We start from the raw sequence: 25,614 nt of genomic DNA on the forward strand, positions 1-25,614 counted from the left end.
GGATTTAAAGTGTTTGCATTGGTGTTCCACCCGATCCGTAGATTTAATTTGTCCAGGTCAGTATTTTAGTATTTTGAAACAGTTGCCAGTATTTCAATTAAGAAGAGTTTGTAGATAGTATGGAGGTTTTTTTTTTTTTCCTTCCTCTCCTTGTTCTGGAATTAATACCAGACTGGTAACAATGGGCTGTAGCTATGAAATAGAGGGTATAGCTTTTGAACTCTCCATCTTAATATCTCCTTCTTATTTTCTGTTGTTTCCCATACTTTAAGGCCAACCTCAGTAGTTTTTTTTTTTTTCCCCTTTGGTTAGCACTTTTGTGTTTCTTTTGGGAATCAGTACCTCATATTTATGGTAACTGCCCAGCTCTTCTGATTTTGTATACCCTGGAATAGGGACTATCCATGAGACTGGGATTATTTTGTGCATGATTTCATATGAACACATTTTATTCTACCTCATTTTTCTTAATTGCTCTTGTGGACTTTGTTGTTTGGATATTTCACAAGTTTATTCCACAGTTTTCCATTGTAAATAGGAGGATTTTTTTCCCTACTTTGCTATTACAAATAGTGCTATAATGAATGTCAGTGTACATGTAAGTGTCTTTGCTATCTATGTGATGTATCCAAAGGGTAAATTTCTGAAAAAGGGATTCCTTACTTTGAAGAGTGTGTGATTTTGAAATCTTTATAGCTGATGCCAAATTGTTCTTTAACTTGTGTTTCAACAAAACATTTGAGAATGTCTTTTTGGCCAGACAGCACCCTGTCTGTGCAGACTGGCCTTTTGGTGAAAAATGGAATTTTAGTTATATGAGACTTTGAAAATCTTTTTTTAAGGTTCTTTTCTGTGAATGTTTTTTATTTTTAAAAATTAGTATTTATAATTTTGATGCCTGGAAATTATTTAAAGATTCACTTTTCAGTGACAAACTTGTAAATTCCAGTGTTGTATTGGTTAAACCATTCTTTCCATACTGACTTTAATTGCCCTTTTATTGTGTGCTTAATTTTGGTGTCGTCTCAATACTATTTCAGAAACTCATTTTTGTTCCATAGATCTATTTCAAATGATCTAAGTTTCCCATATTTTATGAACATAGTTCTTATGTACTAAGTAAAATTCTTATGAATATTCTATAGGATTATATAGGACTATATAATGGAAAAGTAATGTAGTTTTAGGAACCCTGTGATTTAATTTTCTTAAGATGATACTTATTTGTTATACATGATTACAACAATGTAATGGAGAAAGTATAAAGTAACCTCATCAGAAATAAAGTAAAATTGTCACTGATATTAAGGGAATATAACTTGTGTTATTTTTTGTGTGCTTATCTACAGGTAGATGGATGGAGAAAATACTTGATAGTAAATGATATAGTAAAACATGAGTGAAATAAATGTGTGTTAAATTCAATTTTAAACAATGAAGCTAAATGAAATAAAAAATAGTTGAAATTCTTCTATAACTTTCTTTACCTTAATATTTGTTATTTTCCAAATGCCCATCTAAAATTAATGAGATTAAAAGGTATGACAGACTTAAATTTTAGTCAGTATTAAGTGACTACTTTACAATTCTATCTCCCTTTCACTGCTGTTTTTTAAAATTTTTTTCTAATTTGTTTTATATGACAGCAGAATGCATTCCAGATTATATTACACATATAGAGCACAATTTTTTCTACTTTTTAAAATAATGTTTTTACTTTGCTAATTTGGTCCAGATTTTGTGATCACATTCACTTAGTTCTACAATTGGTTAGCCATAGTTCTATATTCAGAGAGTTAGTACTCAGCCATATTCCTATAATGTTTATTCCTGTATGTTCTGTTTTTAACCCTTTGATTGTCAAATTTTCCATGAAACAAGTTTATTTTTCTTAAATAATGATTCATTAGTCTTCTTGCCTTAAAACCATTCTTTAAATTTGACTGTTTTAAAAATATCTTACATTTAGATTAGAATTTGTCTTTTATAACATTTTTACATTACAACTTTTCTTTTTTAGAATTATATGACCTTGGCTTTATCTTTTTGCTTTTAATGTGCTGTTTCCTTTTTCTACTTACTGTTTGTGTAGTGCTGAGGATCGAACCCAGTGCCTCATGCATGCTAGGTGAGCGCTCTACCACTGAGCCACAACCCCAGCCCATAGGCGTTAAATTTTAATAGCTTAAATTGTGATATGTGTGATGTGTGTTTGCTTCCCAAACTTTTCTTAAAATATGGCATGCTTTTTTAAATATGAATATTTAACTTTTAAAGAAAAATCTTCAGTTTTGTATCTTCTATGTCCATTTATTTTCAGTTACCAGCTATCTCTATTTTAATTAATTCTATGTCATTTTGTCCTCTATTTACTTATTTTAATTTGCAGTATTTGTTCATTTTACATTTATTATTATTGTTAATTCTAATTTTTTTATTATTTTCTAGTGACATATTTTGTTCTTGCACTCGTTTTCTTAGGTCTGTAGTGTCATTGAGCTTCTCATTCTGTTGATGGTAATATAGTCTCTTACCCGTGACTTTATTGAATTCATTTTTAATTGAAATATCTGTAGAAAGACTCTTTGTTCAGCTAAATGGGTGTGTTTTTTTTTTATTAGTCAACTTCTCATATTTTGTGTGTTCCATCTATATCTCCATCTGGATTCATAGCATTTTTCATGGAGTCCATAGGTGGAGAAGGAGCTGCTCAGAAGCTTGTTGGCATTGCCAAATTAATTCTGTGGTTTTGTTACCTTCATTTTTGACAGAGAGCACCTGCCACATGGTTTACTTCTACAGTTTCTTCCTAGTTTGCTTTTTGCTATATATAGGGGAAATTAATGAAAATGGGCATTTTTTTTGATGTATCAATATTGAATATAGGAGGAAATGGGAGAAGGTGTAGAGAACCATATTCTTGGTCTTGTTTGGGAATCTTCAGTTTTTTCTCATGGTTATTGGTTTTTGTAGTTTGATATGATATATGTTCTTTCTATGCTTAGGTGCTTTAGGGCAAGGTGAGGCAAACTACAGTCTGCAGGTAAAAAATGACCCACCTATTTTTGTAAATAAAGTGTTACTGGGACACAACCATGCCTGCTGATTAGTGAATTATCTGTGGCCTTCTTCATGTTTCAGAGAGATGGTTGAGTAGCTGTGACAGAGACCATATGGCTGGCAAAGCTTAAAATATTCACCCTCTGCCCTTTACAGGAAACTCTGACATAGGGTAATTTTATTTTTCTTGCAGGATTTTGTTTAATTTACTTTCATTTTCTTAGAAGTCATGGGGGAGAGAGTAGGAATTCTCTTTGTTATAATATCTTGTCATAGAAATTGCTATTATGATGGTTTTTGAAAGATTCATATAATAATACAACCATTATATTTCTTATATCAAAATGTTTAAAATTCAAAAAAAATTAGTTGAATTTGTTTGGTTTATTTTGACACAACAGTTGTGATATCCTACGAGGCCATCCTCTACCAATAAATTATTTATATTATTCCTTTTTAATCTTGTCTTTTGTTTCTGATATGACTAATGCAGTTACTTAATTATGGTTCATCTTTTTGGAAGACTATTTAATTTTTAACCTATTTTCTTTTGCACTTTTTTCAAAGGTATAAGAAGTTTAGCCAGATATTGAGTGACATTGGAGAGAATGAAGGCGGAATTGATAAGTTTTCCAGAGGCTATGAATCATTTGGCATCCACAGATGTGCTGATGGTGGCTTATACTGCAAAGAATGGGCCCCAGGAGCAGAAGGAGTTTTTCTTACAGGAGACTTTAGTAAGTATTTTGAAATCATTGAAGTCAGTAGAATTTTATTTCTCTATTTAAAACTTAGATATATATTTAATGTATAGAATATATGAAGATTCATAACTGCACGATTAGATAGTTATTTGTAATTATCAAATATTTACCTTTGTGTAGTAGAACTGCTTCTGCTATAATATGATATGTATATCCTGGAAAAGCTTTATGTGTTGTAATAACATGTACCAGAAATAAAAAGGTTTATAAGAAAAATTATATTAGGGTTTTTGCTCCAAATTTACTCAAGTAAATTGACATGTTTGACAAAATCAATAGCAAGTGGGTGAAAATACTGGTATAAAGCCCCTATAGCATTTGCACCTGAATTGTTGGCATCAGAGTTCTTGGATGGATACTCCTTAGCCTTTTACCTTTTTTTAAAATCTTTAGTAAAAGTAAACATTTAGTCTAGAGGGTAACCTTTATCACTCAAATATTTATAGTTTTCCTGTTTCCATAACACTATGGGAAATTTCTTTTCAGCATTGTCATCTGCACTGTAAATCTGACAAACTTAATGCTCTAGAAAGCACAACAGTTCAGGAAGCCAGACTTCCTGGGCTTAAAGCCTAGTGGGAGCTTAACTAACCATTCTTTTTATTAAAAAAAAAAAAACTAAAGCATTGTGTGTCTTATTGCCTTATCTACATTAACTCTGTTTTTTTTTTCTTACAATAATTGAACAAGAAGAAAGGTATTTTTTGGTTGTACTTTTTTTCAAGATTTACCTGGATTAGAAAATCTGTAAGACTTATAATGTTTGAATTTGTCCCAAACTTAAAGGGAAAGAAAATGAATGTTAATTAGCTCACAAATTACAATATATTTTTTTAATTTGAAAATTTATATGAAGACTAATTAAAAACGTATTAGGTGGTTTTTCTAATGATATTAATTTGTTTAAAAGCATTTAATTGTATTCATGTGACCTTGTACATTTCAGTTGATGAATTGAAACAGATAATTCTATAGAATTAACTCTAACTGTAACACTCATCATCTTTAAGAATTGTGTTTCTCAGTTACTAATAGGGCATTATGTAAAATTGTGGATGTGTAACCTACGTGATTCTGCAATCTGCATTTGGGGTAAAAATTGGGAGTTCATAACCCACTTCAATCTAATGTATGAAATATGATATGTCAAGAACTTTGTAATGTTGTGAACAACCAATTAAAAAAAAGAATTCTGTTTCTCACCTTGTTAGCCAATATAAGGGAAGCTTAACTTTCAAATATGTATTTAAATTTGACTTATGGAACTGTTGTTTCTTTACCTTTTGGTAGGGATTTAAAAAGTAGCATAACTTTACTTGTGTTTTGGTATGGAAATTAAAAATATTGCCTTTTTTTCTGATCTCCTTCCCCAATATCCAAATAATCATATAAAACATACTTTCAAAAACTAATAGCAAAAAATTATCTCATTTCTGCTAATATGACTTATATTTACCTTAGAAAGGAAATTTACCTAATTCATTTTTTAAGTCTAAGAGATTAACATTTTTAAAGATAATTTTCAGTAAGAAGTAAAGAATTTCTAGGCTTTAATTCTGAATTTTGGGAAATTTCACATAGTCAAAATATTGTTAGGATGTCTTTCTTAATCAGATTAGAAATTGATTTCCTATAGATGTATTTTTCTCAGGGCTTACTCATATTATTGCTGATTAAAATTTTATTATTTTAGTATATTCTTTCCTTTTTGTCAACTGACCTGAGAACATTTAAGGCATAAGTGCTTAGAGTAGTCAAATATAAAGGATATTTAAGAAAAGATCTTTAAGAAAGAGACTGATATGGATTGGTGTTTAAAATAATTAAAAAAAACAGATTTAGAGTTCAGCTCTCTAAATACTTTTCTTCAAGTGTCTCAGTGGGGATAAAGGTGACCATATTTGTCTTAACTGCCTAACTTTGTTTCTCTGGGTAACAGCTAGCTTGTGAATGTGAAATATAATGTTTACTGAAAAAGTTGAAAAAAATACTTTCGTTTACAAAGTTATTTTTTATATTAAGAATCACTATTTATTTCAAAAGCCTTGCAAAAATATTATAGTTTAGTCTGTTTTACCCAAACCAATCTGACTTTGCCATACACATTTTAAAAATTACTTGGAAAACACCTTCACATTAAATACAATATATTTGACAGCTTATGAAATAATCATTTCTTTCTTTTTCATTCATTTTTAAAGAGCCAGCCTTTTAAATGGCTAGCAGCTACTTCAGCAAACCAAAAGAATAATAATGTGCATATAATAACATGCATCAGAATTGGAATCTTACTACCCAAAAAAGTATTTCTGGGTGAACTACTTTAAAGGTTTGAGATGAATTTCTAAAACTTTGAATCATTTGCAATATAAGAAAGACTCATTCTTTAGAAAATTAAGTGTGATTTGAAATGTACTTGGACTTTTGGTACTAAACCGTGTTTATTGCAGGTTGTTAAATAAATGAAGAGAAGTAGCTGTTTACCAGTATCTAGATGATAATAAGAGAGAATGGTGGTAAACTACATATGTCAATATAAAATAATTGGGTTCCTGTTTGTTATAAATGAAACAGTTTCATTTAAAATTACTAAGTCTAGGAGCTAGGTACTTTTCACAGAACTTAAATGTCTATCATCAGTAAATAGAACACACACACACACACACACACACACACACCACGATTTTTAAGCTTGCAGAGAAAAGAAACCATGTTTATTTTTGCAGAGTGGAAAAGATACCAAAAGGAATTTTTTACTTTTGGTTTTCTGGACCACATTTGTGTGTAACTTTTTTCCAGTTATATCATGGCCAAGAGGTTTACAGGGTCATAAAAGGCTTTGTTTCTTAACTCCACATGTTCTGAAACAGTTTTACTTAAAGTGTGTTCTGTGGATCAGTGTAGTTTCATGAACTGGAATTTGTTTACAATTATGTCAGAAATTGGGAGTAAGCATTTGGAGAGTTTCATAGTGATTTGGCAGTTTTTTATTTCTTTTGAACTAATAATGATACTAAAATTAGGTTTTGATTTTTGAGTCATTTTTTTCCTTTGGATTTTTGAAAAAGTTTACCAATTTATAAGCATTGGTCTTGTACAGAGTTGAGTTTAAAAAGGTAATTGGTTCATCATAATAGTTTGAAAAGTGCTGATTTGCAAATTTGTGAAAATCAGTGATCAGTTTTTTTTTTTTTTTTTTTTTGGAGAAGTGGGTACTGGGGATTGAACTCAGGTACCCTCAACCAAAAGCCTCATCCCAGCTCTATTTTGTATTTTATTTAGGGTCTCACTGAGTTTCTTAGCACGTCGATTTTGCTGAGACTGGCGTTGAACTTGTGATCCTCCTGCCTCAGCCTCCTGAGCTGCTGAGATTACAGGTGTGCACCAGTGCACCTGGTTCAGTGATCATTTTTATTGGTTTATAAGTTCTTTATGATTGTAAGGTGTAGTTCTGATATCAGCTGCTTTTTCATTCTCTTCCTTCACCTTATCTATGATGGCTGTGTTAATCAGTTTTCACTGTGGTGTGGCAAGTTACTAAAAGCTCCAACATTTTAAAGACTTGCAACAACAAATGCTTCTTTCTTGTTAATGTTAACTGCTATTGTCAGCTGTGGCTTTTTTACATGTGTCAAATTCTTTGCAGAATTCAGGGTAATGGAGAAGCCCCATGATGTCATGAGAGAGAGAGAGAGAGAGAGAGAGAGAGAGAGAGAGAGAGAGAGAGAGAGAGAGAGAGAAAGAAAGAAAGAGAATATGAATGAAGGAAGGAGGAATCCTGTGATGGCTCTACAGACTTTAGCTTAGAAGTAGCAGATGTGATTTGCGTTGTTTTACAGAGGATGCTGAAAAATTATAGTCATATGTCTGTTGATGATGTGAATATGTTTCTGAGAGATGTGTCATTAGATGATCTCCTTGTTATGGTAAAATTATAGAATGTACTTATACAAATGGAGATGACTATAAAGTCACTAGGCTATATAATGTTAGGAGACCACTATTGTGTATGTGGCTTGTTACTGACTGAAATGTCACTATGCATCACATGACAGTATACAGTTCATGCAGTGCATGATAATATATGTTTATACATTTTTATAAACTTTCCAGATTTTTAAAAATATTCTAGATGCTTAGTCCCCCCGCCCCCCCAAATGGCAAGGGAGTTTGTTTAGGTAGGATAGCTCTCCATATTTAGATTGATGAAGTTTCTTGGAATTTCTATTGAGTTGTGGTTTCAAAGGAAACTGGAAAGGAATCTTTTAACAGGTAGTCTTTTTCAACTCCCTGTGGGGATGTCTGAATGCATTTTTATCACATGCTTACCCTTCAGTTTGCTTATTTGGAGATTGTGCTGTTTCTTGAGAGCAACTTTTAGGGGTGTTTTATTATTATTGATTTATTTTAATGTTTTGTTATGCATTATAGTTATACAAAATTGTAAGTTTTATTTTGACTTATTCATAAATGCAGATAATATAATTTACTCTGTTTCTATCCCTACTAATTTCTCTCTCCTTTCCTTTCCTGATACTTTTCCTTACTCTTGATGTTATTTATTTTGGCAAAGGGGTGCAGAGGTGGAAAGTCTTAGGGTTATTTACTAAGCCAGTGCTGAGGCTGAGAAAAACTGTGATATATTTTTAATACTTCCTCTGGCTTTCTAATCTGATGTTCATTCTTTCACCAATTTTATTTATTAACTAGACTGAATGAATTAATTTCTGCTTGACAGGCTCAAACATTAACAACACAAAATATTCCCATAGGTTTCTAAACATCAAGAGTAGTCTGTTGTCTAGTATATGAATACAGTTCTTCTACCAGTTGCATCATGTGCTTATACTGAGCCAGTACCCCCTTCCAATGAAAGCTGATTCTTTTCATTATAATTTTGCAGCAATTGATCATGAATTATGAGTGTGACAACAAAGTTACTGAGTATTAGGCAAATGTTAGTAAGGACAACCTGGAACATTTTTTTTTTTTTCCAAAAGATTCTATTGCTCTTTGGGGCATGGGGCTCAGGAGCTCTTAAGAGTGATGGGTCCACCTCCTCTTCCCCATCACAGGCTTCTGTCTGTGCAGGATGGAACTGGCTCTTTGGATGGCCACCATGCTCAGGTCTGGGAGCTACTTGTTCTCATGGATCTTGTGCCTGATGCTGCCAAGGTTGGCCTGCACATTCTTGTGGATGGTAGTTCACACAGGTTTTGGCTGGCTTTCGTTGGCTGGATCTCCACTCCCTAACCAATACAACACCTTTAAGTCACAGCTTCCATGCCCACAGTCTTATAGTTGCAGTGGTAGTAGAAGGAGTTGCACACCTTCAGGTTTTTGGGCTTGGTTATGTCTGTTTCTCTTGGTCAGGAAATTGGTGCAGTTCTGCACTATCATCCACTGCAGGTGCCTGGACAGGGTGAATGCTCTTTACACTGTGGTGACCAGAGATGGAAAGAGTGGAAGCAATAATTTTTAATTATGTATGCACAGTGAACTGAAATAAAGAGATGGGTCAAAATTCTTGTAAAGGACCCGAACTCAAAGATAAGAATTTAGTCTTATATCAGAAGATGGGTGAATTTATATTTATTTATGTTTTAAAACAAGATGTTTATCATTTTGTATGTGTATGCATGTGTGTATATAACTTAACGTTCCCTGTTTTAACCAGTATTTTGTATATATTTATAGACTTTAGGCCCCTGTTGTGTGGGATCAGAGAACTTTGTTATAATGCCTAATGCCTATTTTTATAGAGAAGCATTCTTACTTTCGGGATTTTAGGAGATTTCTGTTAGAAAACCTTTATGCTATAAGGAAGAGTTTGAACTTTGTGACATCAGTAAAAATTACTAGCTAGCTTTATATTGCTTTTTAAATAAATAACATGTTAAAATTTTGCTATATGGATAAAATGGTGGTTACTGTTAGCTTTTATTTTATTTTTTTATTTTTTTTATTTTTATTTTTTTTTTAGCATACAGAGGTTCATTTATATATATTTAAAAAGTATTATTTACTAGGTAAAATAAATGGCACAATACGTAATTTTTAAACAGGACAATTTGTTTGCCTTACCATGTTTTCTTTTTTTTTCTTTTTTCTTTTTTAATTTTTTTATTGGTTGTTCAAAACATTACATAGTTCTTGATATATCATATTTCACACTTTGATTCAAGTGGGTTATGAACTCCCATTTTTACCCCGTATACAGATTGCAGAATCACATCAGTTATACTTCCATTGATTTACATATTGACATACTCATGTCTGTTGTATTCTGCTGCCTTTCCTATCCTCTACTATCCCCCCTCCCCTCCCCTCCCATCTTCTCTTCTCTCTCTACCCTCTCTACTGTAATTCATTTCTCCCCCTTGTATTAGTTTTCCCTTTCCCCTCACTTCCTCTTGTATGTAATTTTGTATAACCCTGAGGGTCTCCTTCCATTTCCATGCAATTTCCCTTCTCTCTCCCTTTCCCTCCCACCTCTCATCCCTGTTTAATGTTAGTCTTCTTCTCATGCTCTTCTTCCCTACTCTGTTCTTAGTTACTCTCCTTATATCAAAGAAGACATTTGGCATTTGTTTTTTAGGGATTGGCTAGCTTCACTTAGCATAATCTGCTCTAATGCCATCCATTTCCCTCCAAATTCTATGATTTTGTCATTTTTTAATGCAGAGTAATATTCCATTGTGTATAAATGCCACATTTTTTTTATCCATTCATCTATTGAAGGGCATCTAGGTTGCTTCCACAGTCTTGCTATTGTGAATTGTGCTGCTATGAACATCGATGTAGCAGTGTCCCTATTGCATGCTCTTTTTAGGTCTTTAGGGAATAGACCCAGAAGGGGAATAGCTGGGTCAAATGGTGGTTCCATTCCCAGCTTTCCAAGAAATCTCCATACTGCTTTCCAAATTGGCTGCACCAATTTGCAGTCCCACCAACAATGTACAAGTGTACCCTTTTCCCCACATCCTCGCCAGCACTTGTTGTTGTTTGACTTCATAATGGCTGCCAATCTTACTGGAGTGAGATGGTATCTTAGGGTGGTTTTGATTTGCATTTCTCTGATTGCTAGAGATGGTGAGCATTTTTTCATGTACTTGTTGATTGATTGTATGTCCTCCTCTAAGAAGTGTCTGTTCAGGTCTTTGGCCCATTTGTTGATTGGGTTATTTGTTATCTTATTGTCTAATTTTTTGAGTTCTTTATATACTCTGGATATTAGGACTCTATCTGAAGTGTGAGGAGTAAAGATTTGTTCCCATGATGTAGGCTCCCTATTTACCTCTCTTATTGTTTCTTTTGCTGAGAAAAAAACTTTTTAGTTTGAGTAAGTCCCATTTGTTGATTCTAGATATTAACTCTTGTGCTATGGGTGTCCTATTGAGGAATTTGGAGCCCGACCCCACAGTATGTAGGTCGTAGCCTACGTTTTCTTCTATCAGATGCCGTGTCTCTGATTTGATATCAAGCTCCTTGATCCATTTTGAGTTAACTTTTGTGCATGGCGAGAGAAAGGGATTCAGTTTCATTTTGTTGCATATGGATTTCCAGTTTTCCCAGCACCATTTGTTGAAGATGCTATCCTTCCTCCATTGCATGCTTTTAGCCCCTTTATCAAATATAAGAAAGTTGTAGTTTTGTGGGTTGGTTTCTGTGTCCTCTATTCTGTACCATTGGTCCACCCGCCTGTTTTGGTACCAGTACCATGCTGTTTTTGTTACTATTGCTCTGTAGTATAGTTTGAAGTCTGGTATCACTATACCACCTGATTCACACTTTCTGCTTAGCATTGTTTTTGCTATTCTGGGTCTTTTATTTTTCCATATGAATTTCATGATTGCTTTCTCTATTTCTACAAGAAATGCCGTTGGGATTTTGATTGGCATTGCATTAAACCTATAGAGAACTTTTGGTAATATCGCCATTTTGATGATGTTAGTTCTGCCTATCCATGAACAGCGTATATTTTTCCATCTTCTAAGATCTTCTTCAATTACTCTCTTTAGGGTTCTGTAGTTTTCATTGTATAAGTCTTTCACCTCTTTTGTTAGGTTGATTCCCAAGTATTTTATTATTTTTGAGGATATTGTGAATGGAGTAGTTGTCCTCATTTCCATTTCAGAGGATTTGTCCCTGATATACAGGAATGCCTTTGATTTATGCGTGTTGATTTTATATCCTGCCACTTTGCTGAATTCATTTATTAGCTCTAATAGTTTCTTTGTAGACCCTTTTGGGTCTGCTAGGTATAGAATCATGTCACCTGCAAATAGTGATAATTTAAGTTCTTCTTTTCCTATTTTTATGCCTTTAATTTCTTTCGTCTAATTGCTCTGGCCAGTGTTTCGAGAACTATGTTGAACTGAGGTGGTGAGAGAGGGCATCCCTGTCTTGTTCCAGATTTTAGAGGGAATGCCTTCAATTTTTCTCCATTCAGAATGATGCTAGCCTGAGGCTTACCATAAATTGCTTTTACAATGTTGAGGTATGTTCCTGTTATCCCCAGTTTTTCTAGAGTTTTGAACATAAAGGGATGCTGTACTTTGTCAAATGCTTTTTCTGCATCTATTGAGATGATCATATGGTTCTTATCTTTAAGTCTATTGATGTGGTGAATAACATTTATTGATTTCCGTATATTGAACCAGCCTTGCATCCCAGGGATGAATCCTACTTGATCATGGTGCACAATTTTTTTGATATGTTTTTGTATCCGATACTGTTAGCTTTTAGTTTTGTTATTTCAGTTGTTACTATATATAAATTTCTTTTTTAGCAAATGTCTTGAAATTGCGATAATTTCACCCATTTAATGACTTTATTTACCATTTATTTGCAGAGATGCATTTTTTGTATCATCCCTTATCAAGTTAAATATCAAGTTAAATGTCTTCTTAGATCATTGATGTTTTATAATAGTCCCATGTGGCTAAGAATATGATTGATTATAACATATATTAACATTTTCTGTATCTTGATCATAGCTCAACTATGTAAATTCAAATTGGATTATTCTAAGAAGCTAAAACTTATGACAGTATTTAAGGCAACTCAAATTTAAGTTGATATTTCCTAATGTCACAGCATATTAGAATATCATTTAGCATTGTGCAGAGGTTTATAGAAATGTCATAAATTTGTCAGCAGTGGGCAGCATTGCTTTTGTTGCCCATCCAGGAAGTTGTTCCAAGAAGGTCAGCTGGAATTCACTGGCCTTCAGGTGTCAAAATTTGAATCTATAGCTCTCTGCATATCTCAAATCCTTTCTCTGTTTTCCCTGTATTGGCTTGTATTCTTTGTATTTTTAATTCCTGCCCAGTTTTTTCTTTAAAAACATTTGGAGGCATTTAAAAACTTGTATTCATCTTGGAGGATGGAGAAGAAACTTTAACTTCTTTATTATTTGTCAATTTCTCATGTGAATCTGTGAAAATACTAATTTTGACTATCTGAACCCGTCCTCTCATTATAGATTACTGAAACAATGACTCAGCTATTGTAATTGCTTGTAAATCAGTGGCAGAAGTACCTCAAATGTGTTATTTAAAGATTAGGAAACTGAAAATAATACCAAATTTTCTCAGCAAGAAGGTCCTTCAATACTGATACCTTTGTACAGGAGGAAATCACTACCCAACAACTATGGAGACAGACATAATTGAATTTTGAGTCAAATCTTGAATGCTAAAATATACTCCCAATTTCTGTATTTGTTATTTTTTTGAATTTTAATATTTAAAAATTGAAATATATTCACATAACATAAAATTAACAATCTTAAAGTGTATATATTTTAGTGATTTTTTAATATACTTGTGATGTTATGTTACCATTATCACTAATTCTAGATCACTTCCATCTCCCACCCCATACCTATTTACAGATTGTATCAATTCCCCTTTTCCTCCATTCTTTACCATCATTAATCTAATTTGTATTTCTATGATTTGCCTATTATTGACATTTTGTGTAAATGGGATCATACAACATGGAGTCTTTGAGTCTGGATTCTTCACTTACCATCATATTTTTAAAGTTCATCTGTTTTGTGGAAGGTAATACAACACTGTGCTTTTTTCCCGTTTTAATTGCCAAATAATATTCCACTTCTATAATTTATTTCTGTGGATGAACATTTGGTTTATTTCTACTTTTGACTGTTGTGAATAATACTGGTGTGGAAGTTTGTATACACGTTTTGATGTTTTTAATCCTCTTGGGTTGCCTTGGCTATTGTCCTTAAATTAAAATAGTTGTGCTGGTCATGTGCTTATTTGCCCTATTATCCTTTTGCTCACTCTACTTCACCCTGCTTTTCACCACACTTCTCAAACTGTCTTGGTCTGTGCCATTGTTGTGTTGGTTTAGTGGGGGGCAAAGTGGAAGAATGGTGGGTGGGGAAAGGGGAGAAGCTAGGGAATTTCCCCTACTCCTCACCACCTTTGCTTACAGTGAGGAAACATATCTTGGCAGCAGCAGTGTCTGTTAGTTCTGTTTGCTTTTCTCCTAGTGACCAAGTGGCTGTAGCTCAAATAAGCACAAGAGGAGAAGTTTTAGTTACGTAAAGCTTGGGGTACAAGGTTTCATATAAGTCATGTCAGATGTAAAAATGGATGCCAAATCAACAACTATATTAAACAGATGTTTTGAGCACATCTAAGGAACTCAGAAGGATCTCAGGGTGTTCCTTGCATGGACAAATGAAGAACAACCAGTATAGTACCAGATTTCTCATAACATGATTTAAAGAAAAACATGGTTTAAAGAAACACAAATCACCAGAGCCAATTTTGACTGTATTTTCTTGGACATGACTCCCACTTCCTTTAGTTACAGCTGTGCATTATTTACATTTCTGTTCAGAAGGAGAAAACATTTTTGGTGATTGCTTCTTCAGTCTCTCTCTTTCCCCTTTTCTCCTCATTCTTCCTTTTGCTTCCTTCCTTTCTTCCTTTTCCTTAGCTATTCCTTTGCTCTTCTTAATCCTTAGTGAGTTTCCTGTTTAATATTAAAAAGTGGAAGAGTTTCAGACTTAACAAAAATGGTCTGGATTCTTAAGGAAAATAAAGAAAGTACTTTATTTCTTAATCCATGTAAAGCATACAGTTAACTTTATTAAATTAAACAATTTATTTATGATTACCTATACATGTAAGCTGTGTAAGTAATATGAAATTTATTATTTCTTTTCCTTCAGTTATAGAACATTATCCTAAAATAAGGTGTATATTCTGTTAAGTCATTGTATTCCCTAAATAATGTTATAATTAGCATCTAACTCATTTATATTTGCATGTGTGTATATACATATAAAAATTAAATTTCAACAATCTGTTAGAGTTCTTGAAGTTAGAAGAGCTTGTGAAAGATCTAGAATTTAAATTCAGTAGCGGCTCCTTCATTCCTCCCAGCTTTCCTTCCATGTAGTAGCAATATTTATTTTTATTGTTTATGTGCCAGATACTATGCTAAGTCTTGGAAGTAATGGGATGTGTAAGAGGGACAGTGACTTCCTCATGTAATGGTGGAAATGGTGGACTCCTCTTATCTAGCAGTCATTGCCTAAGCTCATCTAGTAATAAAGTCACATTGAAATTTTGATGCTATTCTAAGTGTTTGTGGTCATTGTTGAATGACATTTTAGGTAAAAAATAAGTTATCAAACAAACTCTTATTAAGACATGTTAATAAATGAAGATAATTTTGTAATTAAATAGTCAAAACAATGCTTGGATTATAATTTAGTAATTGTTATAAACAATATGCTTTTTCAGATTGCTGTTTCATAAGGATTTTTTGATTATTTATTTTGGTGGTATTTTATATATTTTAAAGCAGAAGTGTTGAACTGAAACTTTTGTGGTATATGTCCAGAGAATCTATAGTTGATTTAAATGATACATGAGACGTTTTTTGTCAAACTGTACTGAGCTAGAAAATATCTCTTAGAATAGCTTTATTTAGATTTTAATGAAACTAGGCAGAAAGGAGACTAAAAGTGAATTTCCTTTTTAGTCTTTTAAATGAAAAAGTGCATCATTTGTCCTATATATCTTATTCATCATCAGTCATAGCAATGCATTCATTCCCATGAGAGAGATAATGGATTCAGAGAGCCGAAAGGAATAGAAGATTGTCATTCAATGCAGATGAGTTTTAGTAATATTCTTATCATAAAAAATTGGGTTGCAGAACTTTAAGATTTGGAATTAAGTTGCCATAGATATATTTAATTAAAAGTAGATTGCTTTAACCTTTCTTTAAGTTAGAAATAGGTTTAAAATCTTAAATTAAATTTATAGTTAGTTTGTATTTAACTTGTATTCAGGACTTGCCCTTAATAGGGATTCTTTATAAAGTTTAGCCTGGAAAAGGTACATTTTAATTGAACTATTACAGTGAACATTAAAAGAAAGTTTTTGAAAGAATTTTATTTCTTAATATATTGGATTAAAGTATGGTTTACATTTCTACTGGTGAGGAAAGTAACCAAACTTATCAAACCTAACTAAAATTTGAAAACAAAAGAGCACTCTGCCTCTTCAACTCCCCATCTCATTAACACAGCTACTTTTATTTCCTAAATTTGAATATTATTATTGATGGGTTGGTTTATTGTTCATAACACTGTCCAATGAATATTACTCTTCTCAAAGTTGAAGCACATGAAGAATGAAGTTATTGAAGTAGAAAAACAAACAAATGGAATTATATATTTGACACATGCATTGGCTGAATTACAAACTCTCCTGTATATATTCATTTTTAGTTTAATTAGAGAAAATTAGAATGCTTCAGATTTGTTCTGTGATCATATTTAATTATGCACTCTTAATCTGGGCATTAAAAAAAAGTATGGTGAATATGGAAAGATGTGTAGCCAACCACATTCCCTTTTATAGATACTTCTAGACCTTGGTCCACATCTTAGGTTCTCTTGTTCTGAGTAGATGCTGAGGTTTGGGACTATGTGGACCATGTTGATTCTTCTACCTTAGAAAAGCCAGAGGAGTAGAAATGGGTGATAAGATTGAAACCAATTGCTGCAGCTCCAATATGTGATCTGGCCTGTGGTTCCTTTCAATCAATTCATCACTGATTTCTTTCTCCAAGGGTTATTGAGTTAGAAGTGGGATTTTATCTTTTACTGCTTTAGTTTTTCCTGACTTACTTAGATGCGTAGAAATATTCCTTAGGTGCTTTATGCAATTTGGGATTTAAAACAATATATATATGTTTTTAATGGCCAGGTCATGCTGACTGGTACAGAAGTATCTCAGATTAATTGTACATATTAAATCAAAACAAACCCTGTCACAAGCTATATCTATTCACTATTACTTTCATTTCATTTTTAAAGGAGAGACTTCTATAGAAAATAGTTCGTATTTGTTCTTTTTTTTCCTCCTCTCCACAGGGTTAGGAATCACAAACTGAAATCTCCTGCAAATAACCTGTTATTACCCAGAAGGTAATTGCAACATTATAGAATTGTTAATCTTTTCTCAATGAAGATCAAGATTCATTCACTCTCAGAGCCTTAGGAAGAAAGCATGTTCATGTTAGGCATACAGAAAATTGGAATTTATTGTTGCTGCAAGCAGATGGATTATCCTCATCTCTTCTTCATTTTGTTTCACACTTACATCAGCAGCCTTGTAGGGAAAACTTGCTATGTATATAGCAAGTAAGATTAAATGAAAATTTGTATGTAAGAGTTTTGAGCTTAGTGCCTAATATTAAATGAATTCATAGCAAAGGTTTGCTCATGCATTTATTTTTTTGTAACATCTTCCAGAGTTTAAGTGGATAATATGAATATTTTAATCAACATCGGTAAAATATTCAGTTGCTGATAACTTTTGAAAGTGTTGGCTCTCTTCTAGGTTATTTGGTGCTTGTGATGTCCCTAATTGGAATTATACCAATGTTTTCCTATGGAATAAATGGACTGTACCTGATAAAGTCCATTCCTAAGTTTTCCCTGTGTAAAATGTTCCTTTCTTATGGCATTTGGAGTCATCGTTTTACAAAATGTTTCTCCATTTTGTTTGCAAGTTTTTGGAACAATATTATTAGAGAGTTGACTGAAAATGGAACCAGGAAAAATTCACATTTGGGGTATAGGCTGAGGAAGAGGTGGTGAAGACATGAGAAGAAAAACAACATTTGGAAAATGAGAGGGCTTCTCAAGAGAATGAAGTATGCAGCGCTATTTTATGTCCATGTAATATCTAAAATGTAGTGAACTTATGCAGTAAGTGCTTGATTCCCATTACTTTACTAAATCTTCCCAATAGCTCAGTAAGGTAGATAATATCATTGTTTTTATTTTGTAGATGAGTAAATTGAGACTTAAACTACAGAAGTAACCCTTGCTAACTTGTGGCAGAGCCATGTTTGTATTGAAGGTATTTTCCCTGTGTGCTATAACCACTGGGTTGGAGAAGGGATGCGGACCATGAGCTATAAGGAAAATGAATTCAGTTTGAAGATTCTCTTCAGTTCTAAACCTTCCCTTTAAGAGAAAGAATTAATAGGGAATTGTTTTCTGCATTGTATAGACACAGAAATTCAAATTTAAGAAATCGTAACCTTTCAAAATCCATGTATCTAGTAAACACTAATTAAAAGTTTTTTCTACAAGTAAATACATGTATTTATTCTATTAAGGTCCCATTTACCATGGACATTCCAATTTGTGCTCTTGAATTGTATGAAACTCTTATGATCATCTGAAGCTCAGGTTTATGTCTCTAGAAGCCAATTTATACTTTTGGGCTACTTATACATCCTACACTATATGACATTAAGTGTTGCATAGGTGTGTAATAACACAAAAATATTATCCATGTTTGCATAAATAATAATATACCTTCTTTAACTTTTGATATGTTAGACAGGAAAATTTGCAAACTGATTGACATGAAGAAGAACTTACATATATATGTATTTAGTGCCTTTTTTTCTTAATTTTATAGTATCTTGAAAAATCCGGATATTTCTCATTAACATTACATTTGTATTTCACCTTGTCTACTTATTTAGTCTTTACTTATAGTTTCACTGGATTGTTTCTATTAAATAAATTTCACCTTCTAAGGTGATTCTGGCATTAGAGAACTTGAATCCACCTGGGCCTAGGTAGGATAGCAGTCCCTATAGTTGTAGAAATATCACTGAGTTCAGCAGGGACCAGAGGCTAGGATAGTGAAAACACATAGTTGTATCTTTAGAGTATTTGATTTATAGGTTGAGCATTCCTAATCCAAAAATCTGAAATCAGAAATGCTCTAAAATCCAAAATTTAAATGCTGTATTATACAACCGGTGGAAAATTCCATACCAATAAACAGTTTTATGCATAAAATTATTAAAGATAACTGTATAAAATTACCTTCAGTCTATATATATAAGGTATATATGAAAGATAAATTAATTTTAGATTTAGACTTGGGTCATGCTCTGACAGTTCATTATTGGAAGCATTTCTGGTCCCAAGCATCTTAAATAATAATTAACATGTATTATGTTTTTGTGGTGGACAATGGTCAAAACAAGCTGGGGGAATCTTAGTCTATACGAAAGGCGGGAGATTAATGCCTAGCCCATCAATGATGTAGGAAAGACATTGTGTCAGATAAGAAGGCAGAACCCAAAAGACTGTTAGTAGGTTGTTTTTAGTGAGAACAGCATTTTAATGATTTTGTTTCAAATTTAAGAATATCTGAATTTGGGATTGGGTTGTCGTGTCAGAGGTAGAGCACTCACCTAGCATGTGTGAGGTACTGGGTTTGATCCTCAGCACCACATAAAGTAAAATAAAGGGATTGTGTCTACATATAACTAAAATATAAATATTTTTTTAAAAAAGAATGTCTGAATTTAATCAGCAGAGTAGTTATCACTTTGTTTGACTTTAAATACTAGAAAACGGGGTAATAATAAATAGTCTAGCCTTTTTTTATTTTAATGGAGTTGTGTTAATGACAGTTGGATTTATTCTTGAACATGTTATACCTCCACATTACTTTGCCAATATTTTCCTGAAATTGGGTCTCTGATTTTCGAAATGAGAGTGGGAAAAGATGTGAAAATTGATGGCCTCAAGCTTTTTAAAATCCAAATTGAAACTTGTACTACAAAGAGAGAAGTTTAACCTGAGAGTTTATGCCTATATCAGCATGACATAGAGTGGCAATTGAAGTTTTCTTACACCCCACAGATCTAATAAACACTTTGGTTCATTTAAAAGTGATTCAATTTTCTTGGATTTTGGATTTCAAAAAGAAGGAACTTAGCCTAGTGAATTATGTCCTATATGTGTTCTAAATGTAAAAATCACATATAGATTTATTTTAGATGTTACTACTGTTTAGACATGGATAATTAGGCATTTTGTGAATGTTCAGATAAACAGTTTATTCAGCATTTTACAATTTTTTTATCAAATTGTGATATTTAATATATTAAGTGAACATAATCCAGCCTTGCTGGTGTCCTGTATTAAAGCCTCCAGGACCATGAGAAATGAATGCTTTATTGTTTAAGTGATTCAGTCTCATGTATTTCTGAGAAAATCTCAAACTTACTTGATAGATGTCATCTGTAATTCTAATTACAGATTTGATTGGATCTAGATTTTTCTAGGTATGTCATAGAGGGTAGGAGCACACACAGAAGCAGGAGTCAGACTAGCATGACTCATATCCTGGCTCTGTCACTTAGTAGCTCTGGGACTTAGGCTTTGTTACTGTCTGTCTTTGAGCCTGCTTTCTCATCCAGCAAATGAAGATTGTAACACTTTATAGGACTTTTGAGATAATTGTATTAGACATTAAATGTCAGGCACTAAGGACACTCTATAGCTACTGCTGCTGCAATCACTTTCACCAAGGCATCTTATTTTTTGTTATTTTAATAATTTTATTACTCTGTCACAATAAGACTCTTTGTCTCTCCTTAGTTTTTAGACAGCCTTTGCTCAAATCATTTTGTTTTTTTTTTTTATGGGAGAATGTTTTTTCATAGTTTCTTTTTTCTTAAGCAGTTCAAGATAAGTCCTTCAATCATCATCATTAACTTTGTATACTTTTATTGGTGACCTCTTATGGAACTATTGCTAATCTGAGCTTTAGAAATAGAAGAGAAGACATATATTTTTGTTTATTTAAAAGCCTTCCCCCCAGCTTCTAATATGGTGAATTTGTTGAACTTTGCAAGCCTTGAAACTTTTAATCATTTTTTCTTCAAAGAAATCTTCAGCTATATAACTTGACTTTTTATTCTACTTATTGACCAAGCTATCTTCACAGTGTTAAATTTTTATGTCTCTTTATGTGGTCTTTTCCTTTACAATGTCTCTGAGAGAACTTTTTGGCAAAAGCTCAGCAGAAATGAACAAATAAGAGCTATCTGACTTTAAGAAAAATAATTTTTCACAGCTTTATTGAGATATAATTTACATAGCATATAGTTCACCCATTTAAAGTATATAAATCATGGTTTTGGGTATAATAAAAGCCAAGTTTTGCAATCATCATCACAATCAGTTTTAGAATATTTTTACCACCCTAAAAGAAACCCCATATACTATCATACTGTAGTGTCCTGAGCACTAGGCAATCACTAATATCTGTCTTTATAATTTTCCCTGTCCTCAATATTTCATAGAAATGGTATCATTAATACATGGTCTTTTTTGACTGTTTCTTTTACCTAACATGTTTATGAGGTTGTGTGTTGTATACGCATTCATTCCTTTTTATGCCCAAACAATATTTTGCTGTATTGGAAATGCAACATTTTGTTTATCCATTTATTACTTGGACATTTATATTGTTTTTAACTTTTGTTTATTATGAGTAATGCTGCTATGAACACAAGTTTTTGTGTGGACATATGTTTCCATTCAACTAGCTTATATATATAAGAGTGGAATTGCTAAGTCTAATGGTAACTCTGTCTTTAGCTTTTTATGAACCTCTAGATTGTTTTCAAAATGGCTATACTGGGCTGGGCATGGAGGTGCATGCCTGTAATCCCAGTGGCTCTGGAGGCTGAAGTAGCAGGATTGCACATTCAAAGCTAGTTTCAGCATCATAGCAAGGCCCTAAGCAACATAGTGAGACCCTGTCTCAATTAAAAAAAAAAAAAAGGCAGGGGATGTGGGTCAGTGGTTTTGAGTGCCCCTGTCTTCAACCTCTGGTCCCCCCACATACTCTACCAAAAAATAGCTGTGCTGTTTTGCTTTTTCACTAGCAGCATACAGGGTTGCAAGTTTCTCCACACTTTAGGAATGCTAATTCATCTTTTTGACTGTAACCATCCTAATGTGCAAAAATGTTATCTAATTGGGATTTGCATTTTCTTAATGATTAGACATTAGGAAATGATGTTGAAAATTCCTTTCTATGCTTATTCATCATTCCTTCATCTTCCTTGTAGAAATGTCTGTTCACATTTTTTGCTCATTTTTAAAATTGGGTTCTCTTTTTATTATTGAATTGTAAATGTTCTGTACATATTCTAGACTCAGGTACCTTTTCAAATATGATTTCCAAATATTTTGTCCCATTCTCTAGGTTAGTTTTTTCCTTTCTTGGTAGTGTCCTCTGATGTACAAATGTTTATAACTTTAAAGAAGTTTGATTTATCATTTTTTATTTCTGAAATCCTAAGAAAAAGCTAAGATTTCAAAGATTTACCTTATGTTTTGTTCTAACTTTTTAATAATTTTGTCTCTTATGTCAAACTATTTGATCTATTTTTAGTTTTATGTGTCGGAAGGTTCCATATGTACTTCTTAAAATTTTTTTGAGAGCTTCAGTTGTCATAGAACTATTTGTGGAAAGACTGTTCATTCTTCATTGAATGATTTTGTCATTCTTGTTGAAAACCAATTGACTGTAGATATGAGTTTATTTCTACAACATTAATAGCTATGTTAGAAACCATTATTTCAGCTTCATTGGTACATTTTTAAAACTGGCTATAGTATTAAGAGTATACTTATGTAATTAATTTCCTGATTTCCATAATCTCCTATTCTCCCACAACTTGGAGTGGTTTATGTAGAATATCTTAATGATAGATGAATGTGACTTAAGGTGTAGAGAAGAGCTCGTCTCTCAAATCCATGCTGAAGCCATGGAAGCCATTAATGGGTTAAATTGTCATCAGTAGTGATATAGAGTATTAACAGTGAAGTGCAATGTTGCCTTGTCTAGTAAGATCTTTCTAACTGGGCTCCAAATATTTGTTGAGATAAAGAGATAGAGTTTAATGTAGTTATCAGTGAAAACAGTTCAGAGCCATTCTTGGCCCATTGAATGCCTATAGCTGCCTCTGATTATTGTCCACATTGCATTAGTACTTCTATCCTTTTATTCTAATTTTTCCCTTTCATATGTTCTTTCTAAGCAAATAATGTTATCTCCTCACAATTTTTGCCATTAGTTTTCCTCTGTTTACTTTCACTGACAACAAAACTCAATCCTCTTAGTTTCAGTGCTCTAACAAAGTATCATAGATTGAGTGTCTTCTAAGAAATAAAAAAATTATTTCTTACTGTTTTGAAGGCTGGAAGCCTAAGAGGATGCCATAATGGTTGGAATATGGAGAGGGCTGTCCTCTGATTTCTGCTCATAATCTCTCATAGTGGAGAGTCAGTGAACAAGAAAAGCGGTAACTTTTATGTGGGTGTGTTCATTAGCTTTTTGTCGCTATGATCAAAGTACCTTATGGGAACAACTGGTATTTTTGGCTTGAGGTTTCAGAGATTCAGCCCATGGTCTGCCATTCCTCTAGACCCGTGGTGAGGCAGAAAATCATAGAGAAGGGTGTGGTATTGGAGCATTGCTCACCTCATGACAGCCAGGAATGAAGGTGGAAATGGTGAGGAAAAGAAGGGGAAGAGGTCAGTCATAAGCCTTCCAGGGCATGCTCCACTTGAGTCAACCCTTCTAGGCACATCCCACCTGCCTACAGTTACCACCCAATTAGTCCATTCAAACTAGGATGGAGTGATTAGGTTATAGCTCTCATATTCCAGTTATTTCACTTCAGAACATCCCAACATTAAAACTTTGGTAAGCACCTGATATCCAAACTATGAAAGTGGGCATTAATCTCATCCATGAGGACTTTATATTTTAGACCTAATCACCTTCCAAAAGGCTCTACTTAACACCATCATCTTTTTTTTTTTATTAGCTACACATGACATTACAATGATCTTGGCAATTCATACATTTGAAACAATTGGGGTATAATTTCTCATTTTTCTGATTGTACAGATTGCAGAATCACACTGGTCATAGAGTCACCTATATACATACAACAATCATAATGTCTGTTTTATTCTGCTGCCCTTCCTATTCCCCCTTCCCCTCCCCTCCCCTCCCAACATTTCTCTATCCAATCTAAAGTGACACACTTTTATTTTTCTCCTCACAACATCATACATGTATTCTGTATAACAGTGAGGGTCCCTTCCATCTTCCGTGCAACTCCCCTTCTCCCTACATTTCCCTCCACCTCTCTTCCCTATTTAGTGGTAATCTTCTTCTCATGCTCTTCCTCCCTATCCCATTTTGAGTCACCCCCCTTATATCAGAGAAGACATTCGACATTTGTTTTTTAGGGATTGGCTAACTTCACTTAGCATAATCTGCTCTAATGCCATCCATTTTCCTGCAAATGACATGATCTTGTTATTTTTTAGTGATGAGTAATATTCCATTGTGTATAAATGCCACATTTTTTAATCCATTCATCTATTGAAGGGCATCTGGGTTGGTTTCACAGTCTAGCTATTGTGAATTGTCCTGTTATAAACATTGATGTGGCTGTGTCCCTGTAGTATGCTCTTTTTAGGTCTTTTGGGTATAGTCTGAGAAGAGGAATAGCTGGGTCAAATGGTGGTTCCATTTCCAGCTTTCCAAGGAATCTCCATACTGCTTTCCAAATTGGCTGCACCAATTTGCCGTCCTACCAGCAATGTATGAGTCCACCTCCCCCCCCCCCCAATCCTCGCCAGCACTTATTGTTGTTTGACTTCATAATGGCTTCCATTCTTATTGGAGTGAGATGGTATCTTAGAGTAGTTTTAATTTGTATTTCTCTGATTGCTAGAGATGGTGAGCATTTTTTCCATGTATTTGTTGATTGAGAAGTGTCTGTTCAGGTCCTTGGCCCATTTGTTGATTGGGTCATTTATTTATTTATTTATTTTGGTGTTTAGCTTTTTGAGTTCTTTGTACACTCTAGAGATTAGAGCTCTATCTGATGTTTGAGGGGTAAAAATTTGTTCCCAGGATGTAGTTCCCTATTCACCTCACATATTATTTCTCTAGCTGAGAAAAAACTTTTTAGTTTGAATTTGTCCCATTTGTTGATTCTTGGTTTTAACTCTTGTGCTATAGGTGTTTTATTAAGGAATTTGGGGCCTGCCCCCATGTGATGAAGATTAGGGCCAACTTTATCTTCTATTAAACACAGAGTCTCTGGTTTGATTCCTAGCTCCTTGATCCATTTTGAGTAGACTTTTGTGCATGGTGAGAGAAAGGGATGCAATTTCATTTTGTTGCATATGGATTTCCAGTTCTCCCAGTACCATTTGTTGAAGATGCTATCCTTTCTCCATTGCATGTTTTTAGCACCTTTGTCTAATATAAGGTAGTTGTAATTTTGTGGATTTGTATCTGTGTCCTCTATTCTGTACCATTGGTCTGCCAGCCTGTTTTGGTGCCAGTACCATGCTGTTTTTGTTACT

The 25,614-nt window shown here is 33.3% G+C and overlaps 1 protein-coding gene and 1 pseudogene across 1 annotated transcript in view; one reads left to right on the forward strand and one right to left on the reverse strand.

Moving 5' to 3' along the window:
* Gbe1 (1,4-alpha-glucan branching enzyme 1) overlaps positions 1–25,614 on the forward strand; it is a 261,346-nt gene that overhangs the window by 48,021 nt on the left and 187,711 nt on the right. Inside the window, exon 2 of the mRNA XM_026400300.2 lies at positions 3,628–3,797. Coding sequence (XP_026256085.1) covers positions 3,628–3,797 — 170 coding nt within the window. The remainder of the gene's footprint in view (positions 1–3,627; positions 3,798–25,614) is intronic.
* The window catches only part of LOC113190803 (large ribosomal subunit protein eL28 pseudogene), a 28,202-nt pseudogene continuing 11,449 nt past the window's right edge, over positions 8,862–25,614 (reverse strand).

The sequence above is a fragment of the Urocitellus parryii genome, chromosome 2 (assembly GCF_045843805.1).
Source record: "Urocitellus parryii isolate mUroPar1 chromosome 2, mUroPar1.hap1, whole genome shotgun sequence".
NCBI classification, from domain to species: Eukaryota; Metazoa; Chordata; class Mammalia; order Rodentia; family Sciuridae; genus Urocitellus; species Urocitellus parryii.